Here is a 20079-nt window from a genome sequence, read left to right as displayed (position 1 = left end):
TCTCCCCACCGGTTTTACACTGGGCGTGTTTCCCCAACGTCGCATCACCAACACCATTTGCTTCCCCGGTCGCCGCGCCGATGATGCCAGCGACAAATGGCTTCCGAATTGCATGGCAAACCGGCCCGGCCCGGCTACCAGAACCAGCAGCACCTTGGCTTTGATTATTCCACAGGGCCACCGCCGTCAACCCTCGCCGCTCAACTCGTCGAGAACATCTCAACTACGGCCTCGAAGTCATCGCGACCCGACGAGACAACCGAGCTAAAGCGACTGTTTGCTGCAATTGAGAAGGTCAAGAACGATCCTACCTGTCTGAAAACCCACGAAGAGCGTGTCGAGCACAACCACCTGCTCGTCTATGTCTGCGGCGGCGTCTTCCTCGAAAGTCTCAAGCTCGACGATGCCTTTACCGACCGGGATCGGCTGCGCGCCGACGCGCTCAAGGCCGTCAACTTCTTGTGGGTGACCATCAAGGAGACACCGACGGTGCTGAAGTGCACTACCGACGGGAAGACCTTTTTGGGCAGGGGCGGCGAGCCGCTCTGGGTGTGGATCCTGCCCAAGTTGCTGCGCATGCTGGGCCATCGGCGGTGTATTGGGATATCGAGGGAGATTGAGCAGCTGTGCCAACGTGTGTTGCTGCTGGCTGCGGGAAATACCGGGCTGTGGGATTTGGGGAAGGAGTTGATGGAGTACTTTAGGGCGAATCTGAGTGGTGAGTTAGTTGGATTTCTTTGGACCCTGGTTGCGGCGTTGGCTGACTCTTTGGCTTGCAGCGATTATTGCGAATTTCAAGGCTAGAATCCCCTCTTCGCGCGAAACTCCGATCGAAATCAAGCTACCGCCCCAAGCTCTCCTCGACACGTTACCTCATGGTGCACCACGCGGATGCACCCTCACACTCCGAGACGCCGAGCACGCCATCCGCCATGCGCTAGGCATACTAGAAATAATCAAGGGCGTTATAAACACACAAGAGTCCCAGGCTTCTTTACTTTACGGCCAGAACCTGGTCTGGGTCTTGGACACATTGCAACCGCTGAACTCGATCTTACTTAGCTGGCCAAATCCTCTTGGAATTGGCCTGGACCCGGTTCTCCAAATAGCCACAGACTTGGCAGACTCTCGCAGTGGCTCCCATGGCTCAGAAGCAGTGCTCTACCACAAAGCCAGCGCAACTTTAGTTTTGGTTTGCGCAGATTTCTTGCAAACTCCCCAACCGCTTCTCGCCCAGGACGACGACGGCGTGGCTGTGAGACGGACCTTTTGCTGTGCATTAGTTTGTCTTGCCAAAGCTTCGGCCGATCATGCACCAACCTCACGGCTTGTGGTTTCCGGCTTGCTCCCTTCTGCTCAACGGCTAGTTTCAGGGGATTGCACAGTTAGGGAAGGCACAGATACCTGGGTACGGTTCGTCCCCCCCGCGTAGTAGACTCCCTGCTAATTATGCCTTAGCGATCTGTTCTCCTTCTGACTGAGGTAACGACCAACTACCCTGAAGGTTCCCTTGAGGAAACTCAGCCGGCCATGTTTATTAATGGCGACGTCCGTCTTCAAGTTCAGAAATTGGCGCTCCGACGAAAGAGTGATGGGTCCAGTGACCCGGTTATCAAACGGAAAAAGCTCAATAATGACGAGCCATCACTCTTTCTCGAGCTCACCCGCCAATTGTGCCGGCTGGTGAATTGTGACCCCGGCACCTCGGTAGATGAATTGGGGGCTTGTATAATGTGTGTTCCCCTTGCGTGCCCAGCGGCGTCGAACTAACCGTATTGTAGTGATCAATTCCCCGCGATGGACGAAGAGGAACAGTGCCATCTCATCGACCTCGTTTGCCGTATTCCCTGTGCCGCTGACTATACATTGAAGCTGAGGGGGTCAAAGCAATCAACACCAGCTGCTTTCTGGTGTTCTTTTTGCTCAGAGACGAAGTTAACCGACTTGCCGGCTGCATCTCGACTTGACCAACTTCATGGTATTGGAATCTCGATTTTCAGCAGTATCATAAAGCTTCCGAGCTTCTTACAATCCCGGCGACTTCGGGTATCTGCTATGATTGTTCTCCGACGTCTCACCAAGCACTCGACAAACAGCGAGCTCTGGGACCTGGAGAAATCTGGTCCTGGGCAATGGTGTCTCCAGTCCTTACAAAGTTCCATTCGAGAACTCCGCATTGCTGCCGGACGAGCCCTCTCTATTTTCATCTCAGAGCCACCCACGCCGGGCTTCGACTGGGAAGTTCTGAAAAGGAACAGGGCTAACGCTTTGAGTATACTCAAGTCAGTCTCTGACAAGGGTGTCGCAAATCTAAACGAGACCTGCATCATGGCTTGGGCTCAGGTCGGCAAGGTCGTGTCCGTTGATGAGCTCAACCTGGCCGTCATTACACTGGTCGAGTATCTGGGACACCGCAACATAATCGTGTCAGGCCTCGCTTTCAATGAGATCCTCAATCTTGCCGAGTTCAGGGAAGAAACACCAGCACAGTTGTTCCAACATTTCTGGGCAAACCTGGCGTTCTCCGTCGTCAAGGACCTAGTATCCAAACCCCAGACGGCCCAGCTGGTTGCCGACCTGATGCAGATGAGTGTCTCTGACCTTCTGCTCACACTACAGAAGCACGCCCTGCCCTGGCTGGTCCTGACCAAAAAACGGGAGGTCATCCAGAAGATCACCGAGGCACGGGGTGACACCGAAACCTGGGAGGCGTGCATGGATGCGGCTAACCTGCCATCCATCTTGGCACTCCTCCTTGTGCAAGATGCCCCTGATATCGCCTCCCATACCATGTCGTTACTTGGGCACGTGTCTCCTCATGTGGATAGGTTTGAGCTTGTGGAACTGCTGCGAACAGACCCCCTCCCTATCGCCCTGGAGCTTCTCAAGGCCAGTGCCGGTGCGAACGATGAACGCAAGGCGAGGGTGAGTTGACTTAAGTTGACCCATGATCATTAAAGCGCGAGAGACTAACTAGCTGTATGCAGGTTCGAGCAGCGCTGACCACCATGGCAACTCTCCTTTTGGCGGACCAAAAAGACAAGCGAAAGAAGGCACAGATTGTTGGACGCTATCTTCAGCAGCACGCCCTCGGCTTGACAGCACGGTTGAGCGAGGTTATCAATGATACCTGGCTCTCAAGTCCCCCAATCTCGGAGCAGCAGCGGTGCCTCGGGGCTATGGAAGAGATGATAAGGATATGCAACACCTTCGTGTGCATTGCTCGTCCGCAAATCTCGGCTTGCCTCATCTCCGCTCTGGCATCCGACGAACTGCGCTCTGCGGCCTTCTCCTGCTGGGAAGTCATGCTCACTCACATGGAAGCGGCCGACGTGGAGGCATTGATTGAGACCACCTTCTTCATCATTGGCTCCTATTGGAAGAACTTCGACAGGTTGACTAAGAAGAAAGCTGAGGCTTTGATCTGGACTCTGCTGGAAGGCCATAACAGCATCTTGACCGACCACGTTTATCAGCTTCCCTCGCTCAGTCACGTAGACGATCTTGCAGAAGTTTGTAAGGAGCTGGATAGACTTCGAAAGCCTTTGGACAACAAGGCAGCATTTGCTGTTTTCGCCAAGCGACTGGACCATGAGAACCCCGGAGTGGTCGAGCAGGCGTTGGTCGAGCTAATTGCATTCCTCGACAAGAACCAAGACTACCTTCAAACCTCGGCCATCAGCGAGCAACCAAACTCGGTTGTTGTCACCGAACTCATGCGCTCCCTGCTGAACTGCTCTGCGAAATACAATGGCTGGCATCTCGATGTCACCCGGCTCTGCGCCCAGGCGGTTGGCCTCGTTGGTTGCGTAGACTCAAACCGCCTAGAGGCGGTGCGCGAGCAGAGTCAGTTTGTCGTCACCCACAATTTCGGAGATGCGTCCGAAACCACCGACTTTGTCGCCTTCATGCTTGAGAACGTACTCGTCAAGGCTTTCCTGTCAACCGCCGACACCAAGTTTCAGGGGTTCCTCTCCTATGCGATGCAGGAGCTTCTCCTGAGAACCGACTTCAACTATGCTCACCTCCAACAAAGTCAAGGTGGCGTCAACGAGGCCATCTACAGAAAGTGGCTGACTTTCTCGGAGAACACACGGGAGGTGTTGACACCGTTCTTATCGTCCCGATTCGGAGTTGCTCCTATGGCGCAGCAGCCGACCGACTATCCGATATTCAAACCCGGGCGGTCGTATGCTTTCTGGCTCAGAGCTCTTGTTCTCGACCTCCTGCGCAACGGCCAAAACTTGAACAGTGAAGCTGTTTTCGAGCCTCTATGCCGGCTGATCAAGGTTAAGGACCTCACCGTGACTGAGTTTCTGTTACCGTATGTGGTATTGCATGTCATTGTTGGCCAGGAAAGAACGGACGATTTCAGGAACAAGATCTCGGCTGAGTTGGTGGCGATGCTGAAGTACCAACCCCCGGAGACTGCTTCGTATGTGGAAAAGGAGGAGGCGAAGCTCTTCTATCAGGTATGGCTCACTTCGTTTTCCTCTCGGAAATGCCAGCTGACCTCGAACAGGCCGTGTTTCGCATCCTTGACTATTGCATGAGGTGGAAGCAGGTCAAGAAGTCCCAACACGGACTAACAGAGCGCGACCAGCAACAGATCAAATGGGTCCAGGGAGTTATTGGCTCTCTTGACCCGGAGCTGATATCCCAGCGAGCAGTTGACTGCAACGAATATGCCCGAGCGCTCTTCTTTCTGGAGCCGCACGTTGAGAGCCGCGAGGATAAAGCGGGTAGGGAAGAGAACGATCGTATTTTGCAGACTTTGCAGAGTATTTACACGCAAATCGATGACCCGGATGGTCTCGAAGGTGTATCGGCACACTTGCAACATGTCACCCTGGATCAGCAGGCCCTCAACCACCGCAAAGCCGGGCGGTGGACGGCAGCGCAGACATGGTATGAGATCCGGCTTGCCGAGTCCCCCGAGGATGCGGACATCCAACAAGATCTCTTGACTTGTCTAAAGGAATCCGGACAACACGGTAAGCATATCCCTGCTTGCATGGCGAGGAACACAATCAACTGACATATTTGTAGATGTCTTGCTCAATTATGTCGAAGGCATGAGCGTAAACAACATAAACAGGATCGCACCATTCGCCGTCGAAGCTTCATGGGCCACCGGCAGATGGCAAACCGTCCAGAAGTATCTTCAGCTGTACAGCGCGGGAGATGTCTCTGAGGTGTTCAACCTCGGCATCGGGCAAGCCCTGCTCTGCCTCAAAAACGGAAATGTGGACAAGTTCAAGGAGCATATTCAGATGCTGAGGGACAAGGTGGCTGGTTCCATGACATACTCAGCGACAGCTTCGCTGCGCGCTTCTCACGACGCCATGCTCAAGTGTCATGTTCTGAGCGACCTGGAGATGATTGCCAATGAGAAACTCAGGGGAGACGGCGATCAGCAGGGCGTCCTTGTGAGCCTGGACAGACGGCTCGAGGTTCTCGGGGCGTACGTGAGTGACAAACAGTATCTGCTCGGGATCAGGCGAGCGGCGATGGAGTTGATGCGGTATGTTTATCTATTCCCCCCGAGTTGGGCGCAACTGCTGACCCGCTTAGACCCAAATTTGGGAATGAAGACATCTCGTCACAATGGCTATCCAGCGCGCGGTTGGCGAGAAAAGCCGGGTCGATGCATCAGTCCTTCAACGCCGTGCTGCATGCGCAGCAGCTTGGAGATGGTTCCGCTGTCATCGAGAACGCCCGGTTGTTTTACAAAGATGGGCATCACCGCAAGGCCATCCAAACCTTGCAACTCGCCATCTCCACCAACTCTTTCATCAATGACAGCTCCATCAGCATCAGTGTGCCACCGACCTCGAGCAAGGGGCCGGCAACACAGCGCAACCTCTTGACGGCAAGAGCCCACCTCCTCCTTGCAAAGTGGCTCGACTCGACGGGTCAGACAAATGCTGCAGCACTTCGGACGCGATACCAGCAAGCAGCCAAGACACACTCCAAGTGGGAGAAGGGCCATTACTACCTTGGACGCCATTACAAAAAGATCTTGGAGTCGGAGAAGGCGCTGAAACCAGACGACCAGAGCGACTCATATCTGAGCGGCGAGACGGCCAAGCTGGTGATCGAGAACTATCTCCGCTCTCTCATTTATGGGACAAAGTATCTCTCTCAGACTTTGCCGCGCATTCTAACATTATTCCTTGAACTGGGTGCTCAAGTTGACAACGACAAAACGCCCGACGGCAAAGTATCGATATCTCGGGAGCTGCAGATGCGCAGGAGGGCCATCCTTCACGAAGTATGCAAGAACTTCCAGAAAAACATAATTCGCCTGCCAGCATACGTATTCTACACCTCTCTGCCGCAAATTGTGGCAAGGATAGCGCATCCTAATATGGAGGTGTTCAGGGTGCTGGAGCAGATGATTCTGAAAGTGGTCGAGGCTCATCCCCAGCAGGCCTTATGGAGTCTATTCCCGCTCATGGCGTCGAGACAGTCTGGCGAACGCCGGACCAGAGGACTCCAAATCCTACATGCTGCTCGTAACCTTGGAAAGAAGGCGGATGCGTCGTCCCATGACCTGAAGTCGTTGCTGAAAGTGGGCGAGAAGCTGGCCGAACAGCTCTTGCTAGCTTGCAAAAACGGCGATTTTCCAAACAACAGGACGACGACCGCGAGTATCACGAGAGATCTCAACTTCAACCACCAGTGCACGCCCTGTCCGCTAGTGGTACCGGTCGAGGGTTTTTTGACCGCCACGCTACCGACACTGACGGATAGCTCCCGGAAACACAAAGCATTCTCCAGGGACGTGGTCACCATCAGAAGTTTCCTCGACCAGGTCCTCGTTCTCGGATCCTTGGCGAAACCACGCAAGCTTACGGCCTGCGGGTCTGATGGTAAGCAGTATGGCCTGCTGGTCAAGCCCAAAGACGATCTCCGTACCGACCAGCGGCTGATGGAGTTCAACACGCTCATCAACCGGTCTCTCAAGCGGGACGCCGAATCCAGCAGGCGTCAACTCTACATCCGCACGTACGCCGTCACGCCGCTCAACGAGGAGTGTGGTATCATTGAGTGGGTGGACGGGCTCAAGACGCTGCGCGACATCTTGCTTGCCATCTACAAGTCGCGCGGCATTGTACCCAATTACCCGGAGCTCGCAGCTCAAATGATTCAAGCTGCCGCCTCGCCCGCAAACATCCGCATTTTCACCGAGGATGTCCTGGGGAAGTACCCGCCGGTCTTGCCCGAGTGGTTCATCGCGCAGTTCCCCAACCCGTCGGCGTGGTTCGCTGCGCGGCTCAAGTACACGCGCTCCTGCGCGGTCATGTCCATGGTCGGCACGATCCTGGGGCTGGGCGACAGACACGGGGAGAACGTGCTCCTCGAAGAAGGCAACGGCGGCATCTTCCACGTCGACTTCAACTGCATGTTCGACAAGGGCATGACGTTCCCGCAGCCCGAGTGCGTGCCGTTCCGGCTGACGCACAACATGGAGGCGGCCATGGGCATCTACCGGACCGAGGGCCCCTTCCGGCGGTGCAGCGAGCTGACGCTGCGCATCCTCCGACAGCAGCAGGAGACGCTCATGACCATCCTCGAGGCCTTCATCTACGACCCCACCCTCGACCTGCAGCGCACCAAGCGCCACCACGAGGGCACCAAGGTCAAGCTCAACCCCACGAGCGCCGTCGAGAGCATCCGCCGCAAGGTTACGGGCCTGCTGCCTAAGGAGAGCATCCCGCTCGGTGTGGAGGGCCAGGTCGAGGAGCTGATCAAGGCGGCGGTCAATCCGAGGAATTTGACGGCCATGTATATTGGGTGGTGTCCTTTCTTGTAGGCGTTAAGGGGCTGCTTTTGTTTTTGTGATGGCGATTTAGCGTAACGAGCATCTTCCGAGGCTAAGTGATTAATGATGAATGATGGGACGGGATTGTATGGATATCACATTGGGAATAGCTCATCCAAGACTGTTTTCTCTAACATCCAAGCAAATACATCCCTCTGTGATGCCTGGTGTGAAGTTTAATGGGTTGGAGAAGGGGAGTTTCCAAGGCAATTTAACTGCCCAGGAATTGATTCCCCGCCAATTTGCACAAGGTCCCTGGCCAAACGATTTTGTTTTTTTTACTCTTTCCCTAACGCGCCTTCCATTCTCCGTTTGCAAACAAAATCTCTGCTGCTGCCTACGTAAGGTGTGCATCAGCTTTCCATCAAAGTTTTGCCCTGTCGCATTTCTGATTCCTCAAACCGTGCAGGACAAAGAATATCCAACCTGAAGATCGCGGCCCCACTGACGCGCGCACCTTGCTTTGCGCCGCTGACCGCCGGAACGTCTTCAGCAAACGCGAGCTCACCAGACCAGCGACCACATCTTGTTTTTCATCACTGATTTTCCAGAAGCACCTGTTAGGAAGGTCAATCTTTCAGGTGGATTTACTGTCAAGATGTCTTATCGCATCGGTAAGTTTTTCCTTATTTTTTCCCCATTCAATTCATCGATCACGCCGCGCCACTCAGCGATGCTCTGGAGCTTGCTGGAGCTTTCATCCCTGAGCAGTGAAGCTCCGTCCGGATGGAGCTTCAAGATCAGAGCTTCGAGCCCGCCGTCCGCAACACCGACTCGCTCGACCATTGCAGATTACAATGGGATGCAGCCACGCATGGGGTTGAATGAATAACCCAGCGTACTGACTATGGACAGAAATCTCGCCCAACAACCGGGCCGGTTGCAAGGTGGCGGCCTGCAAGGATGCAGGCAAGAAGATCATGAAGGGCGAAATCCGCATGGGCACCTGGGTCACTATCCACGAGCATGGCAGTTGGCAGTGGAGGCACTGGTAGGTGACCGTTCGAGAATAGTGACAAAAGAGGGAGTAACTGACGATGACTTCTCGCTAGGGGCTGTGTCTCGGGGGAGCAGGTCATGAACATGCAGAACGAGATTGGCAAGGACTCCGATGGCGAGTACCGATGGGATGCCGTTGACGGCTGGGAGGATCTCGAGTAAGTGCAGCTCTTTCCTTTGCGTGGGGAAGGGTGTGGCCATGCTAACGGCGAGAAGGGATCATCCTGATGTACGGGAGAAAATCCAGCGGGTTATCACCCAAGGTCATATCGACCCCGAGGACTTCAATGGCGTGAGTGGACTTTTATGTTGTGTTCTTATGCCAGGGTAACTGGTTAACACGGGTGTCGCAGGATCCCGAGATGAATGTACCCGGCCAAAAAGGCATCCATCAGCGCAAGAAGAAGAAGGTCGAGCCTGAGTCTGGGGACGAGGCCAAACCCAAGAAGGCAACCGCGAAGCGTGGCCGTGGGAAGAAGGCTGAGGCCGATGATGAGGAAGCCGACGAGCCGGCGCCCCCGGCGAAGAAGGCGAAGCGCGCTGTCAAGAAGGAAGTTGAGCCCGAAGCGACCCCAGAGAAGCCCAAGAAAGCGGCGAAGGGCAAACGTGGTGCCAAGGCTGCGGCGGCTGTGAAGGAGGAGAGTGAGGCGGAGGAAGAACCTGAGCCGACCCCAGAGAAGCCCAAGAAAGCGGCGCAGAGAAAGCGTGGGGCCAAGGCTGCTGCGGCTGTCAAGGGGGAGAGCGAAGCAGAGGAAGAGCCTGAACCGACTCCGGAGAAGCCCAAGAAAGCAGCTAGGGCCAGGCGTGTTTCCAAGGCGGCTGCCAAAGACGAAGTCGACGAAGTGCCGGAGCCGAAGCCTGAGCCTAAGAAGAGGGCCGCGCGGGCCAAGAAAGTGAAGGAGCCCTCACCTGAGCCGGAATCTGAGTTGCAGTCGGAAGCCGATTCCGGGCCGATGTCCGCCCCTGAGTCCGAGCCCGAGGAGGAAGAGGAGGAAGAGTCCACTCCGGCCAAGAAGCCTAAGAGGGGTCGCAAGGCTGTGGAGAAGAAGCCTGCCCCTGCGCCGAAGAGACGCGGCAGAAAGGCGTGAGTACCGAGACGCAGTGGAATATTCACCGGTTGGTTGCTGATCAGTCGCAGAGCCGCTTAAGCGAGGCAACGCGGGGCCTTTGAAGGTGTTGCAACAATTTCTCATCCAGGACTACCTAAACTGTACCCCTTGTACGGCAAGGGCATAATCACTTGCCTCGCATTTCTTCTCTCTTCGGCTATCCGGCAAGATCCTGTATTAACTGCCCTCTCTCGGCTTAGCTAGGGAGTCTGGAGGTGGCATTTTTCTGAGGACGGCGCAGGTGCGGCAACAAGCGTCTCTGTATCATATTGCAACGTGGGAGCGAGCCCGCCAAGGGGGCTTATAATGAAATTGTGTGCCGACTTCCCATCCGTTGACTTGGTGGCCTGTGTTATGCGGGCTGGCGGCGGCTGGCCTCCGTGGCTACTACCTAGACCTAGTGGTCGCCCTCCAGCACACCACGGCATAGAGATGAAACGAAACGGCAGGGGGGCGTTCTACAATGTTCTCCTCGGCAATCTGGTGGAAGGATGGTAACAGATGCGTGGCACGGGTTACATTGGCCTGGGCGCTGGGCCGGGCCGGTCGTTGCGCCGCTCCCTGCCGCATGCATGTGGGTTGTTGGTTTTGTCGGTTTGAACACCACCAACAAGGAGGTTTGGGCGAGGCACAGGTTCTCAAGTTGCCGGCGGGTTCGGGTTCAGTTACTTGACCTCCGGGTTCGGACACGCCACCAGGGTCTACTCGAAGACAGAAGGAAAGGCAGGGCAGGACTTTCGATTCAAGATGGTCGTCAATCGTTGTGGTCCGCCCAGGCACGGCTCGGGGGCACCTTTACGATGCGATTGGCGACAATAATTTTTGGGGTTGGTTTAGAGGCTTGGTCTGGTTCTGGAAGGGTGGCCTCGATGCAACATTGCGTCACTGTCAAAGACCAATAGTTCGTGGCGTCAACTCAACGTTTTGTTGCAAGCGCGAGGTCAAAGTTGCCTCGAGAGCCTGTTTCACAGCGAGGCTAGTGTAGATGCCCAACCTAACCGACGAAAGAAGCGCAGGTCTCGAGCAACACGAGATGCGGCCGGCTGCCGCCAGGCTGATGATGATCATATGGAGGTATGACCGGGACCAAAACCCTTCCTATTGGTTCCGCGGAACGTAAAAGCTTGACCGAAAGCAAGCGGAAGAGCGTATGCTCGGTGATTGGCCGGCGTGTTTCTCTCTTGTCATGGTTCTCGGTAGCACACAGCGTCAGATTCCCAAATGTGTGTCTTGGTTGGCGCGTGCAAGAAGAGTGCCTGCGACAAGGCGTCAGTGGCATGACATCCTCCTTCGGGGCCCCACTGGACCGCTGAGCAACGACCAGACCTGCTGAGGCGGCCTCGTGTGCGTTTCGACGGCCTGTGTCACACAACGCAACTCAAGTTTGTGCTTGCTGCTGTCTCACCTTCTCGCGGGCTCGGGGGTTTCCTGAGAAATTGAGGCATGACATGCTCGCAAATTGACACCCAAATCCCCGATTTCATTAGTTATTTCATTATTTCTTGCTCTCTTGCACAATTGTGGGAGGGTAAATCACAGTGTAAATATTGACATTTCTACACTGTATATCACTGCATCATCCGGCGCTTATGCACAGTGTACATGGAGGATGCAGCCAACAGTTCGTCTGGTCTCAGCCTGTCAGCATGAACTGACAACTCGGCTGCTAGCGCTCAAGGCAGGCGCGGATCTAGGGCGCAGGGAGTGGCCTGCGACCCCGAAGCAGCAGCTGTGGGATGACGATGTTGGTTTCGAGACCAAATTAAATCCCGAACAATTGGCCAGCTTCGCCAGCCGGGTCCGACCCTGAAACTCGCTGGGCCAACCCAGTTCGTCCCCAGTTCTCTCGTGCGGCAAGGAAAACGGCTGTCCAGTGTGCCTCCGCCTTCAAGAATAACTATCGACCAGGTTGGCCAACAACGCGCCCGTCATTGCGACCCCTTTTTGTTTTGCGGCATCTCATACCGATTCGCAGCTTTCGATTGCCTTGGCCGCCCTTTCTTAATACCGGCCGGGACCCTGCGGCTTCATTCCATCGCACCACCATCTCACACCCACAGACAATCCCGAGTCCTCCCTCTCGAGTGACAGCTTTCCCAGAAGAGGCTGGTCTGCCAAGGTCCTTGGTCACATTGGCTGCCCCGCCTTGGCTCCCGCCCACGAGTCCCCCTCCTACCCCGTCCGACCAACGTCACAGCCCCCCCCCCCTCAGCCGGCTTGAACTAGTATTTTCCTCCAGCAGCAGCCGCCGGTTTCTTCGACCCGCACGAAAATCTCGACATTCTCTCTCGCAGCTTAAACACACTCGAAACACCGGGCTTCGACCGTTGTTTGCCGGGTTATCTGGCCATTCATCCATTCTTGCTCTGCTCGACAAGGCTGCCCCTCCCCCGCCCTCTTTCAGGTCAACCGTTTTACCTACCTGCCCCACCCGATCGCCGGTCGGCCACAACTTACACCCCAGAAACAACGCCCGCAGTAGCAAGCAGCAGTCATGTCGAGAAGCCGAGTCGATTTCGACGAGCGGGAGCTCAGAGACTTCGGTCGTCGCACCGTGGTCCGGGAATATGACGATGCCGACATCCGTCGCGAGCGCGAGCGGGTGAATGACCGCGTCCCCGCCTTTATGCGCGAGGAACACAGGCGGGCCGAGCCGGGCCAAATGGTCCTCAGACAAAGAGAAGTTGAGACCGTCGAGCGGCCCCGCCAGAGGTCACCTAGCCCGGCCCCGACTCGTATCACATCCCGCACAATCCACCGGGCCAGGAGCGTCAGCCCGCCGCCGAGGAGACTTGAAGAGGATATCCGCTTCCGCCGCATCGCCAGAGAGTCCAGCCGTGGCCCCGCCGACAGGATTCGCTTCCTCCCGCAGTCACGGTCGCCCTCGCCCGACACCGATGTACGGGAGCGAATTCGGATCACGGAGCGGGAAAAGGAGCGTGCTCCGAGCCCAGCTCCGCGCCCGCCCACACCCAAGGTCATCAAGGGGCCGACGGTGGAGCGAGAAGTGATTACGCACTACCGGGATATCGACCACGGTGGGTTTACTTGCTATGCTATCATTGAGACTTGCCCGCTAACCTCCGCCGCCAGGCGTCGTGGCAGTCCGTCCCCCTTCGCCGCCGCCCCCACCCGTCCGTCACCGGGACACTGAGATCGACATCTACACCTCGAGAGGCCAGACAGAAGTTGACATCCACAAGCACTCCCACACCCACGGCCGCGGTCGGTCCGTCTCTCGGGAGCGGCCATCACGGCGTCCCGCCCAGACCTGGGAGGACGATGTTGTCGTTCAGTCCGACCGCAAGCACCTGCACGTCGACATTGAGCGCCGACGGAGCGTCTCCAGGACCCGGCGTGCCCAGTCGGCGGCTCCCCCGACCATCGACTACAGCGATGAGGCGTACGAGATCACCAACAAGCTGGACTCTCGCGGCAAGATGGGCGAGGCCTGGAACGGCATCACCAAGGACTGGGCCATCATCGATGTGCCGCCCGGGACAGAGCGTGTGCGCATGGACGGTGCCGGCGGTGCCGGCGCCGAGGTGACGTGGGCAAAGTACAGCGGCGTGCGTCGCGCCAAGTTCGTCCCCGAGCGCGAGGAGAAGGGCTCGGCCGTGTCGTCGACCACGAGCTTCACGGAGCTGCGCGCCCCGGCGCCCGAGCGCGAGAGGCGCCTGAGCGTGCACGTCGTCGACAAGGACCGCGGCGCCAGCCGAGAGCGCGACGTCGAGATCGAGAAGGTGACGGACCGCCGCATCTCCATCCGCGGCTCGACGCCCCCGGCCCGCGCCCGCCCGGACACCTGGACCGAGATCACCAAGGACCTGGTCTGCCGCGAGGCCATCCAGGAACTCAACTACGATTTCGAGGAGACCGAGTTCTTCTACTACATCGTCGAGTACCTAGCCTACGTAAGTTTCCCCCTTCCCTTCCCCCCACCCATCACACACCCCAATCCACCCCCCCCAAACCACCCAACTAACACCCCACACAGGAGGACGTGCTCCGGCTGGTGCAGCTCTCGGACCGCATCCGCGCGGCGCGCAAGGAGCGGGCCCGCGAGATCGCCTACGAGCGCGACTGGCGCGACGACTACGCCCACCGCGACCACCACCACCACCACCGCCACCGCTACTCGGTCGACTACGAGGACGAGCGCGTCGTCGAGCGCGAGGTCCACTACGAGAGCCGCCACCCGGGGAGGGGGTATCGCCACTGATGAACATCTCTCCCCTACCCTAACTCCCTATTCCCTTGTGGGGGGTGTGGTTGAGCAAAAGCAAAAAGCGAGCGAGCAAAGTGTGATGATGTGATGACGTGATACGAAGCGAGCGAGCGTACGCATCTGATGATTCTTTAGACTGGGCTTGGGTGGTTGGTGGGAAGGGTGGGCTGTGGGGGGAGCATGGCAACGGGTTGACTGACTGATGATGACTGATGGATCTCTTTGTTTTTTTTTGGCATTTGCGTTTTGTTTTTTGGTTTTTTTTGGTTTTGTTTTTTGGCATCTTCTGTTTTGCTGCTGCTTTGCTTTCTCTAATGAGCTCTGGGCGGTGGGTGGGATCGGGGGGGCTTCTTCCCCCGTTCTGCTTGTCGCTTGCTCACCCTTACCGGCATGTTCATGTTCTCCTAACGACACTGATGACCTACAAAAGAATAAGATGCTTTTGGTTTTTTGAATTGGATTGTTTTGTGCCGGGGGGTGGTGGGATGTGGGATGTGTACGTGGAGGAGGGGATGGATGGATGTATCTTCTGGTTTTGTTTTGTTTTGTTCTTTTTTGGTTACTTAGACTCTTGTACTGCGAGGCACATATCTTGTCTGGGGTGTAGCTTAGCTAGGCATGTAGTTATGATGATTACGATTAGACCGTTGCTGTTTGTTACGTTGCGAAATATGGGACTTGCTTGCGTTCGGATTGGGGATAGCTTGCGTCCCCTAGCTGTGGTGTTTTGGATCACTTATCACGTCAATAGTTTCTAGCTCGACTAGTTGCTTAGTTCTTCCTTGATGACTCGTATCTTTGTGTACTCTAGTAATCCAGATGGCTCGAGATGCTTGCCACTTGTTTTGGACAAGACTGCTCGCTTGCAATATGCCGTGTACCCAGTATGTCCACCCTCGAGAAGATATCCGCAAATATTATCCAACTACACACACACAGGCCCCCTCACTCCCTATTCCCAGGCCCATTACTCAGCGTCTGCTTAGCGACCGCGCCAGCCTTGAGCTCGGTGCCCGGCCACCTCCACTCGTGGTGCACCTTCCTAAGCCCACCGTCCATCTTTCCCTCGTTCACGTCCCTGTCCCCGTCCCCGTTCCCATCTTCCTCCTTCTTGATCCCAGCCTCGGCCTCAGCCTCGCCCGCTTCCAGACAATTCCCCTCGGCGGTCAGCTCCAACCGCCCCGTCGCCGGGTCACGCACCAGCTCGAACCGCACGCCGTACTCTCCGCCCGTGTCCAGGTCGACGATGCCCTTGCCCTGCGCGTCCATGCCCCACAGCGCCTCCGCGCCCTGCCCCTGGCTCGGGCCCTGTCCGTCAATAATGGGAGAGGACTGCTGCTGGGTGATGGCCAGCTCGTAGTAGGCGGCGGCCAGGGCGCAGGGGACGGCGTCGTAGAGGTAGCCGAGCAGCTTGGCCGGGTCGGCGTAGTCGTCGGCGGCGGTGGGGCAGAGGGCGGCGAGCGGGTTGACGGGCGAGTTGGGCGGCTGCTGCTGCTGGAGGGGCGGGAGGAAGGAGACGGAGTAGGCGGCGCCCGAGAGGAGGGTCGGCTTGAGCAGGATGCGCAGCCGCGACGCCGGCGTGATGGTCAGGTCGAATTGCACCGGAGGCGGTTTGAGGAGGAGGGTGGCGAGGGATGTCGAGGCCGGGGTCGTGCTGCCTGGGAGGGGCCGCAGCGGGGCTTCTTTCATGGTGATGGAGGAGGCGACGCCGGCGGAGTGGAGGACGGAGATCAAGGTTGTGAGCGATTCGGCGCATTGCTGGACGGAATGGCCGTACTTGTGATAGGCGATGAGGGGCCTCAACAGGGAGTATGGAGGGATCGAGCCCTTCTTGACGCTGGGTTCGGACCGTTTCAGGTCGTTGGCCCGGTGCGCATTGCTGAGTAGGAGGCCTAGAATGGTGCATAACTCGTTCGCCAAGGCGTCCTGGGCTCCGGGGTGCTGTGTCGTTATTTCTTCCTCGTTGCCGAGGGTTACGAGCTGGAGAGAGATGGTCGTTGTGTTATCCAGGTTGTAGGTAGCGGTCGATTCTGCGATGGTGACAACGCTGTCCAGCTTATTGCGGGCTTCTCGGTTTATCTCGTGCCACAGCTCCTGAGCAAAGACGGTGTCTCGCGACTCCTTGACGCGGTCCTGGAGTGGAGCGTCAAGGGGTAGGGGCTGTGGTAGCGAAGACCTCCCGACAACGACACCATTTTGTAGGATCTTGGCTTGGAGACGTTTCGAGCCGCCATCCATGGCCCCGTGTTCCAGCTTGACGGACCCGTCTTCTGCTCTTCTCAAGGGAGCGATGCCGCTGTTTTTGAACTCTGGGGCAGTGTTGGAGAATCCGAACTTGACCCCCAGGGTTTGGGGCTCATGGGGTAACCGGAAGGTCTGCCATCCGTCGTCTCCAACGCCCAGCACCTCGGACCAGTACTTTGTTTCGAGGCTAATCTCCCGCTGCAGCCTCTTCGATGTTGCCAGAGCGGTATCCGCAGCCTTGTTCAAGTCCACCAGGCGCTTCCCGATGGCCACCATCTTGTGATCGGACACCCTGCTCTGGGTCATCGGTGTCGGAGTGTCGAGCATGGTCGCACCGAGGGTCCCGATACCGACCATATCTCGCAGGTTAGTGCTGAGAGTGGTGACAGCCTGGGCGGGATTCTCCTTGGAGAGGAGAAGGGAGATGAAGTCGAGGGAAAACAGTGACGTTTGGTGAGTTTGGAGTATCGCGCGGAGAATCTCGTCGCGGGCAGTGGCGATGCTTTTTATCTCGGTAATGTCGCTGCCAGCCTCAGAGGCCTCGCCGGTCATGTCGACGTCGTTGTCGCCATCGGTTTCATTCTGGCTGGCCTCGATTTCCTGGCGCACCTCGGCCGAATTAACGGCGCGGAATCCGCCTGGTTCGGCATTGAGTCGCTGTATGAACTCGTTAATGGATCGCGGTCCTTGTTGCGGCGCAGAGCGCGGCTGCAGCGAGAATGGTCGGTTTTTCATGGTGTGTTTCTTGAGCATTGGAGATGCGAAGTCGCAGATCCCACCTCGGCTGCTGTGTACCCTTGTTGCTGTGTACCTCAACCTCTCAGCTGTGGCCGTAATTTACACCGAGTTTCCATGTAATCTGTAATCTGTACGAATGACGTCTTGTGTTGGTCTTGGCAGTGCCTGGCGCTTGGTCACAGCCGGACTCCAAGTGCAAACATCGACCAAACCTGGACAGGAGAAACAGAACCAGTGTCATTCGAAAGCTTAAAGAAACTATATTTGCCTAACCTACTTTTTATTTTGTTTTGTTTCGGCTTCTTATTTTGTTTTGTTCGGCTTCTTTTTTTCATTACTCGGCTTCTTTTGGCCAAAATGGTCGGGGAAACTATATACCAATCGAGAAGTTTGATTTCTATCTTGGTTGTCTTTTTCTTAGGAGGAAGCAGCCGCTAATTAGACTATTTACGCTTCTGTTTAGTATATCCTTCACGTGCGAAACCCGCACGCAATAACCAGGCACCGATTGGTGCGGTATCGAGGTCCGACCAGGCGAACGAACCAACTATAGAGCTGGACTGTCGGAACAGCGAGCCATGCTCTGCATTTCACGCGGATCTACCACGTCTCCGGTCCTTGCAAACGGGAAAGTGAATTCTAACAGCGGTGCCGATGTCAGCAAATTCGTTCAACTCTCAAGGGACCACCAGGCCAGGTGTTACGGATAACCCGAGAAATACGTACCGTAGTTGCAGACGCGGTTGATAACATGTGGGTTAATTCTCCAGCCCCAACCATTTTCGTCGATCTGGTAAGGTACACCGGCCTGCGGACACAAGTGGTTAGACAGAATCAAAAGGTCTCCGAGTGATCTGACAGTTTGTGGTGCTTGCCTGGTCGTCATCCTGTCTCGGATCCCGATAAAATTTGGTCGTTCCGCCGAAGAGCCGCGTCTCGAGACAGGGGCCAGCCTCTTCCATGGACACCCCGTTATCATATATGGCGGCTGATATGATCCCCGGAATGCCCTGACGACCCTTGCTAAGCCAAGTAATCAACATGCGCCCGCCGAGTTCGTGGACAACAACGGTTGCAAATGCGAACTGGAAGTTCCGGAACCGTTGCCTTTTTGCATCAGAGGTGCCGTTTCCAGCAGCGACCATGGACCTTACTCTCTTCATGTTTCGTTAGTACAATGGGTACCTAACCATCGAGAAACGTACCTAGGTACCTAGGTATGAATCGATGGTAGTTACGCACCTACCTGCGCATTGAGCTGGAAACGTTGTCGCCGAAAGGGGAATTGGTCGAGGCGGCCGATCCAGTGCATTCTAGGATGATGTCCCAGAATATCGAGATTGTTCAGGGTCTCATCCACTATAACAGTTGGAGTGTTGGCTTTAAGCTGCGTTACGAACCAACTCGTCCATCGGCGTGCTACCACTTCGTTGTTTCCGAAGGAAGCCGAATCCAATGCAGAGTTGTCAAATTGCGAGGCGATAGAGGCCAATATACGTATGCTGCGGTCCTGCTCTAATATTGAGAGTCCGATATTGACTGCGGAGGCGATGTATCTGTATTCCACTGAATTTGGTTGGAATGGGTGTAGCTGCGGAGAACCAGGCACCTTCAGGGCGATTGAAAGCCTCGAGATCTCGGCCATAGCGGTGCGAAAAGAAAGATCGACAAGGACCAAGCGATACAACGGGTCGGAAGCTGTTGACACTCGGTGGTGATGGACTACGAGTACCAACCTATTATTATTTACATAGTTGGTTTGGCCGTCAAAGTTCATTCTCAACCCATCGTCGGTTCTAACCTGGTATCAGTTCTTTATTCCACCTCCCTCACCTGACGTTTCCCATTCCGCCCCTCGAGTGCTGCAAATTGCTTCCAGCCACCACGAGGTGCTTCTTTTCCATCACGATGGCGACCGAAAACAAAGTGGCATCGATGAACTGAGCAACATCACATGTCTCAGCCTTGGATGGTGTACTGCATGTCATCCTATCTAGCGGTCACGCGCCCAAGGCGTACATGTACGCGCAGATAGTGGATGGTCTTCCGGTCGGTGACGCATACAATGAAGGCTATCACGTTTGGTATTGCGTCGATTACGAGAAAAGTCTCGCGCTCAGCAAAGAAGCGGTTGAAACTGCCGCTGCCTATTTCAAAGGATTCAACACCGGCCTGGCGCTCATCCGATCCATGTGGAAGTGCTGTTTCCATTCGTTGCTCCTGGAAGCGCTACCCCTGCGGCATCACCGACGTTGTAGGCTACTGGGTTGAGTAAGTTTCTTGGGGGTATCGTCTTGTTTGATTGAGGCGTGTCCGGGGCCGAGGTGCGTTGTTTGCCCTTCATGCGTTAAGTCTTGAAACCCAAGGTACAACAGCTTTCTAACATCTTCCCGCTAGCTCAAGGATGCTTGCATCCAACCTATTGGAAGGTACCAGGTCCTCAAACCCTCAGAGATCTGGATCGAAGACCGCATCCCCACCGTTTTGTTGGAGCTGACTCCGAACGGAGACATGCCGCAGGCCTTCCGAGTCTAGGTAGAAAAATACCTATGCGGCTCACATGGACCCCTATGAGGCTATGAGCACATATGATATATCTCACGAGACTAGAAAGCCCCAAGAGAGATCCCCGCATTGAACAGAACAGCATGCGTTAACTGCGGAGAGGACGACCAATCTGATGGACGCCGTGAAAGCTTTCGCGAGGAAAGAAAGGGGGGAAGAGCCATCCTATTAGTGAGCCTGAGTACCTAGGTCGGTATCTGGTACATATCGCAACGCAATTTGTAACTTCGGTTTGGGTTTGAAATAAACGCGAGAACTGCTGAGGTGACCTACCTAGGTAGGCAGTTTCGTTCTTTCTACACGGTACTCTTGTATTTGAACACTGCCGGGCTGGTAACCCGTTCCCTCAGAGCCAGGTCTGCATATCA

General features: G+C 55.9%; 6 protein-coding genes across 6 annotated transcripts; 4 read left to right on the top strand and 2 right to left on the bottom strand.

Moving 5' to 3' along the window:
* Positions 1–32: 32 nt before the first annotated feature.
* Positions 33–7962, top strand: B0H64DRAFT_354128 (phosphatidyl inositol 3-kinase-like protein). The gene is made up of 8 exons (XM_062801529.1): positions 33–718; positions 780–1408; positions 1459–1733; positions 1782–2925; positions 2988–4472; positions 4523–4994; positions 5050–5524; positions 5575–7962. The coding sequence occupies exons 1-8, from the start codon at positions 97–99 to the stop codon at positions 7817–7819; spliced, it is 7347 nt and encodes a 2448-aa protein (XP_062662067.1). The 5' UTR covers positions 33–96; the 3' UTR covers positions 7820–7962.
* A 406-nt stretch (positions 7963–8368) lies between these two features.
* B0H64DRAFT_78052 (poly polymerase and DNA-ligase Zn-finger region-domain-containing protein) lies at positions 8369–10171 on the top strand. The gene is made up of 5 exons (XM_062808746.1): positions 8369–8625; positions 8682–8819; positions 8881–8985; positions 9044–9119; positions 9181–10171. Exons 1-5 carry the CDS (start codon positions 8555–8557, stop codon positions 9913–9915), a joined length of 1125 nt encoding a protein of 374 aa, XP_062662066.1. The 5' UTR covers positions 8369–8554; the 3' UTR covers positions 9916–10171.
* Positions 10172–11959: 1788 nt separating this feature from the next.
* On the top strand, positions 11960–14267 carry B0H64DRAFT_78021 (uncharacterized protein). Its single transcript, XM_062808745.1, has 3 exons — positions 11960–12974; positions 13030–13850; positions 13934–14267. Exons 1-3 carry the CDS (start codon positions 12431–12433, stop codon positions 14156–14158), a joined length of 1590 nt encoding a protein of 529 aa, XP_062662065.1. The 5' UTR covers positions 11960–12430; the 3' UTR covers positions 14159–14267.
* Positions 14268–15016, top strand: B0H64DRAFT_78016 (uncharacterized protein). Its single transcript, XM_062808744.1, has one exon. It carries the CDS (start codon positions 14377–14379, stop codon positions 14920–14922), a length of 546 nt encoding a protein of 181 aa, XP_062662064.1. The 5' UTR covers positions 14268–14376; the 3' UTR covers positions 14923–15016.
* A 93-nt stretch (positions 15017–15109) lies between these two features.
* Positions 15110–17143, bottom strand: B0H64DRAFT_316613 (subunit 17 of mediator complex-domain-containing protein; the record flags this gene model as incomplete). Its single annotated transcript, XM_062800295.1, has 1 exon — positions 15110–17143. The coding sequence occupies one exon, from the start codon at positions 17141–17143 to the stop codon at positions 15110–15112; it is 2034 nt and encodes a 677-aa protein (XP_062662063.1).
* A 572-nt stretch (positions 17144–17715) lies between these two features.
* On the bottom strand, positions 17716–18791 carry B0H64DRAFT_453932 (uncharacterized protein; the record flags this gene model as incomplete). The annotated part of the gene is made up of 3 exons (XM_062807253.1): positions 17716–18303; positions 18393–18505; positions 18644–18791. 3 exons carry the CDS (start codon positions 18789–18791, stop codon positions 17971–17973), a joined length of 594 nt encoding a protein of 197 aa, XP_062662062.1. The 3' UTR covers positions 17716–17970.
* Positions 18792–20079: the final 1288 nt, after the last annotated feature.

The sequence above is a fragment of the Chaetomium fimeti genome (assembly GCF_033439085.1).
Source record: "Chaetomium fimeti strain CBS 168.71 chromosome Unknown B0H64scaffold_2, whole genome shotgun sequence".
In the NCBI taxonomy this organism is placed as follows: Eukaryota; Fungi; Ascomycota; class Sordariomycetes; order Sordariales; family Chaetomiaceae; genus Chaetomium; species Chaetomium fimeti.
The sequence above is the reverse complement of the archived record's forward strand: the minus strand, read 5'-3'. Positions and strand labels throughout refer to the sequence as shown.

Coding starts and splice junctions, on each gene's coding strand:
- B0H64DRAFT_78016 (XM_062808744.1), top strand. CDS start 14,377: ATGGATCTCTTTGTTTTTTTTTGGCATTTGCGTTTTGTTTTTTGGTTT.
- B0H64DRAFT_78021 (XM_062808745.1), top strand. CDS start 12,431: ATGTCGAGAAGCCGAGTCGATTTCGACGAGCGGGAGCTCAGAGACTTC. Junction 12,975..13,029: donor CTACCGGGATATCGACCACG/GTGGGTTTACTT, acceptor CTCCGCCGCCAG/GCGTCGTGGCAGTCCGTCCC. Junction 13,851..13,933: donor TCGTCGAGTACCTAGCCTAC/GTAAGTTTCCCC, acceptor CACCCCACACAG/GAGGACGTGCTCCGGCTGGT.
- B0H64DRAFT_354128 (XM_062801529.1), top strand. CDS start 97: ATGGCTTCCGAATTGCATGGCAAACCGGCCCGGCCCGGCTACCAGAAC. Junction 719..779: donor CTTTAGGGCGAATCTGAGTG/GTGAGTTAGTTG, acceptor TTTGGCTTGCAG/CGATTATTGCGAATTTCAAG. Junction 4,473..4,522: donor AGGCGAAGCTCTTCTATCAG/GTATGGCTCACT, acceptor GACCTCGAACAG/GCCGTGTTTCGCATCCTTGA.
- B0H64DRAFT_78052 (XM_062808746.1), top strand. CDS start 8,555: ATGGAGCTTCAAGATCAGAGCTTCGAGCCCGCCGTCCGCAACACCGAC. Junction 8,820..8,880: donor AGTTGGCAGTGGAGGCACTG/GTAGGTGACCGT, acceptor ACTTCTCGCTAG/GGGCTGTGTCTCGGGGGAGC. Junction 9,120..9,180: donor ACCCCGAGGACTTCAATGGC/GTGAGTGGACTT, acceptor CGGGTGTCGCAG/GATCCCGAGATGAATGTACC.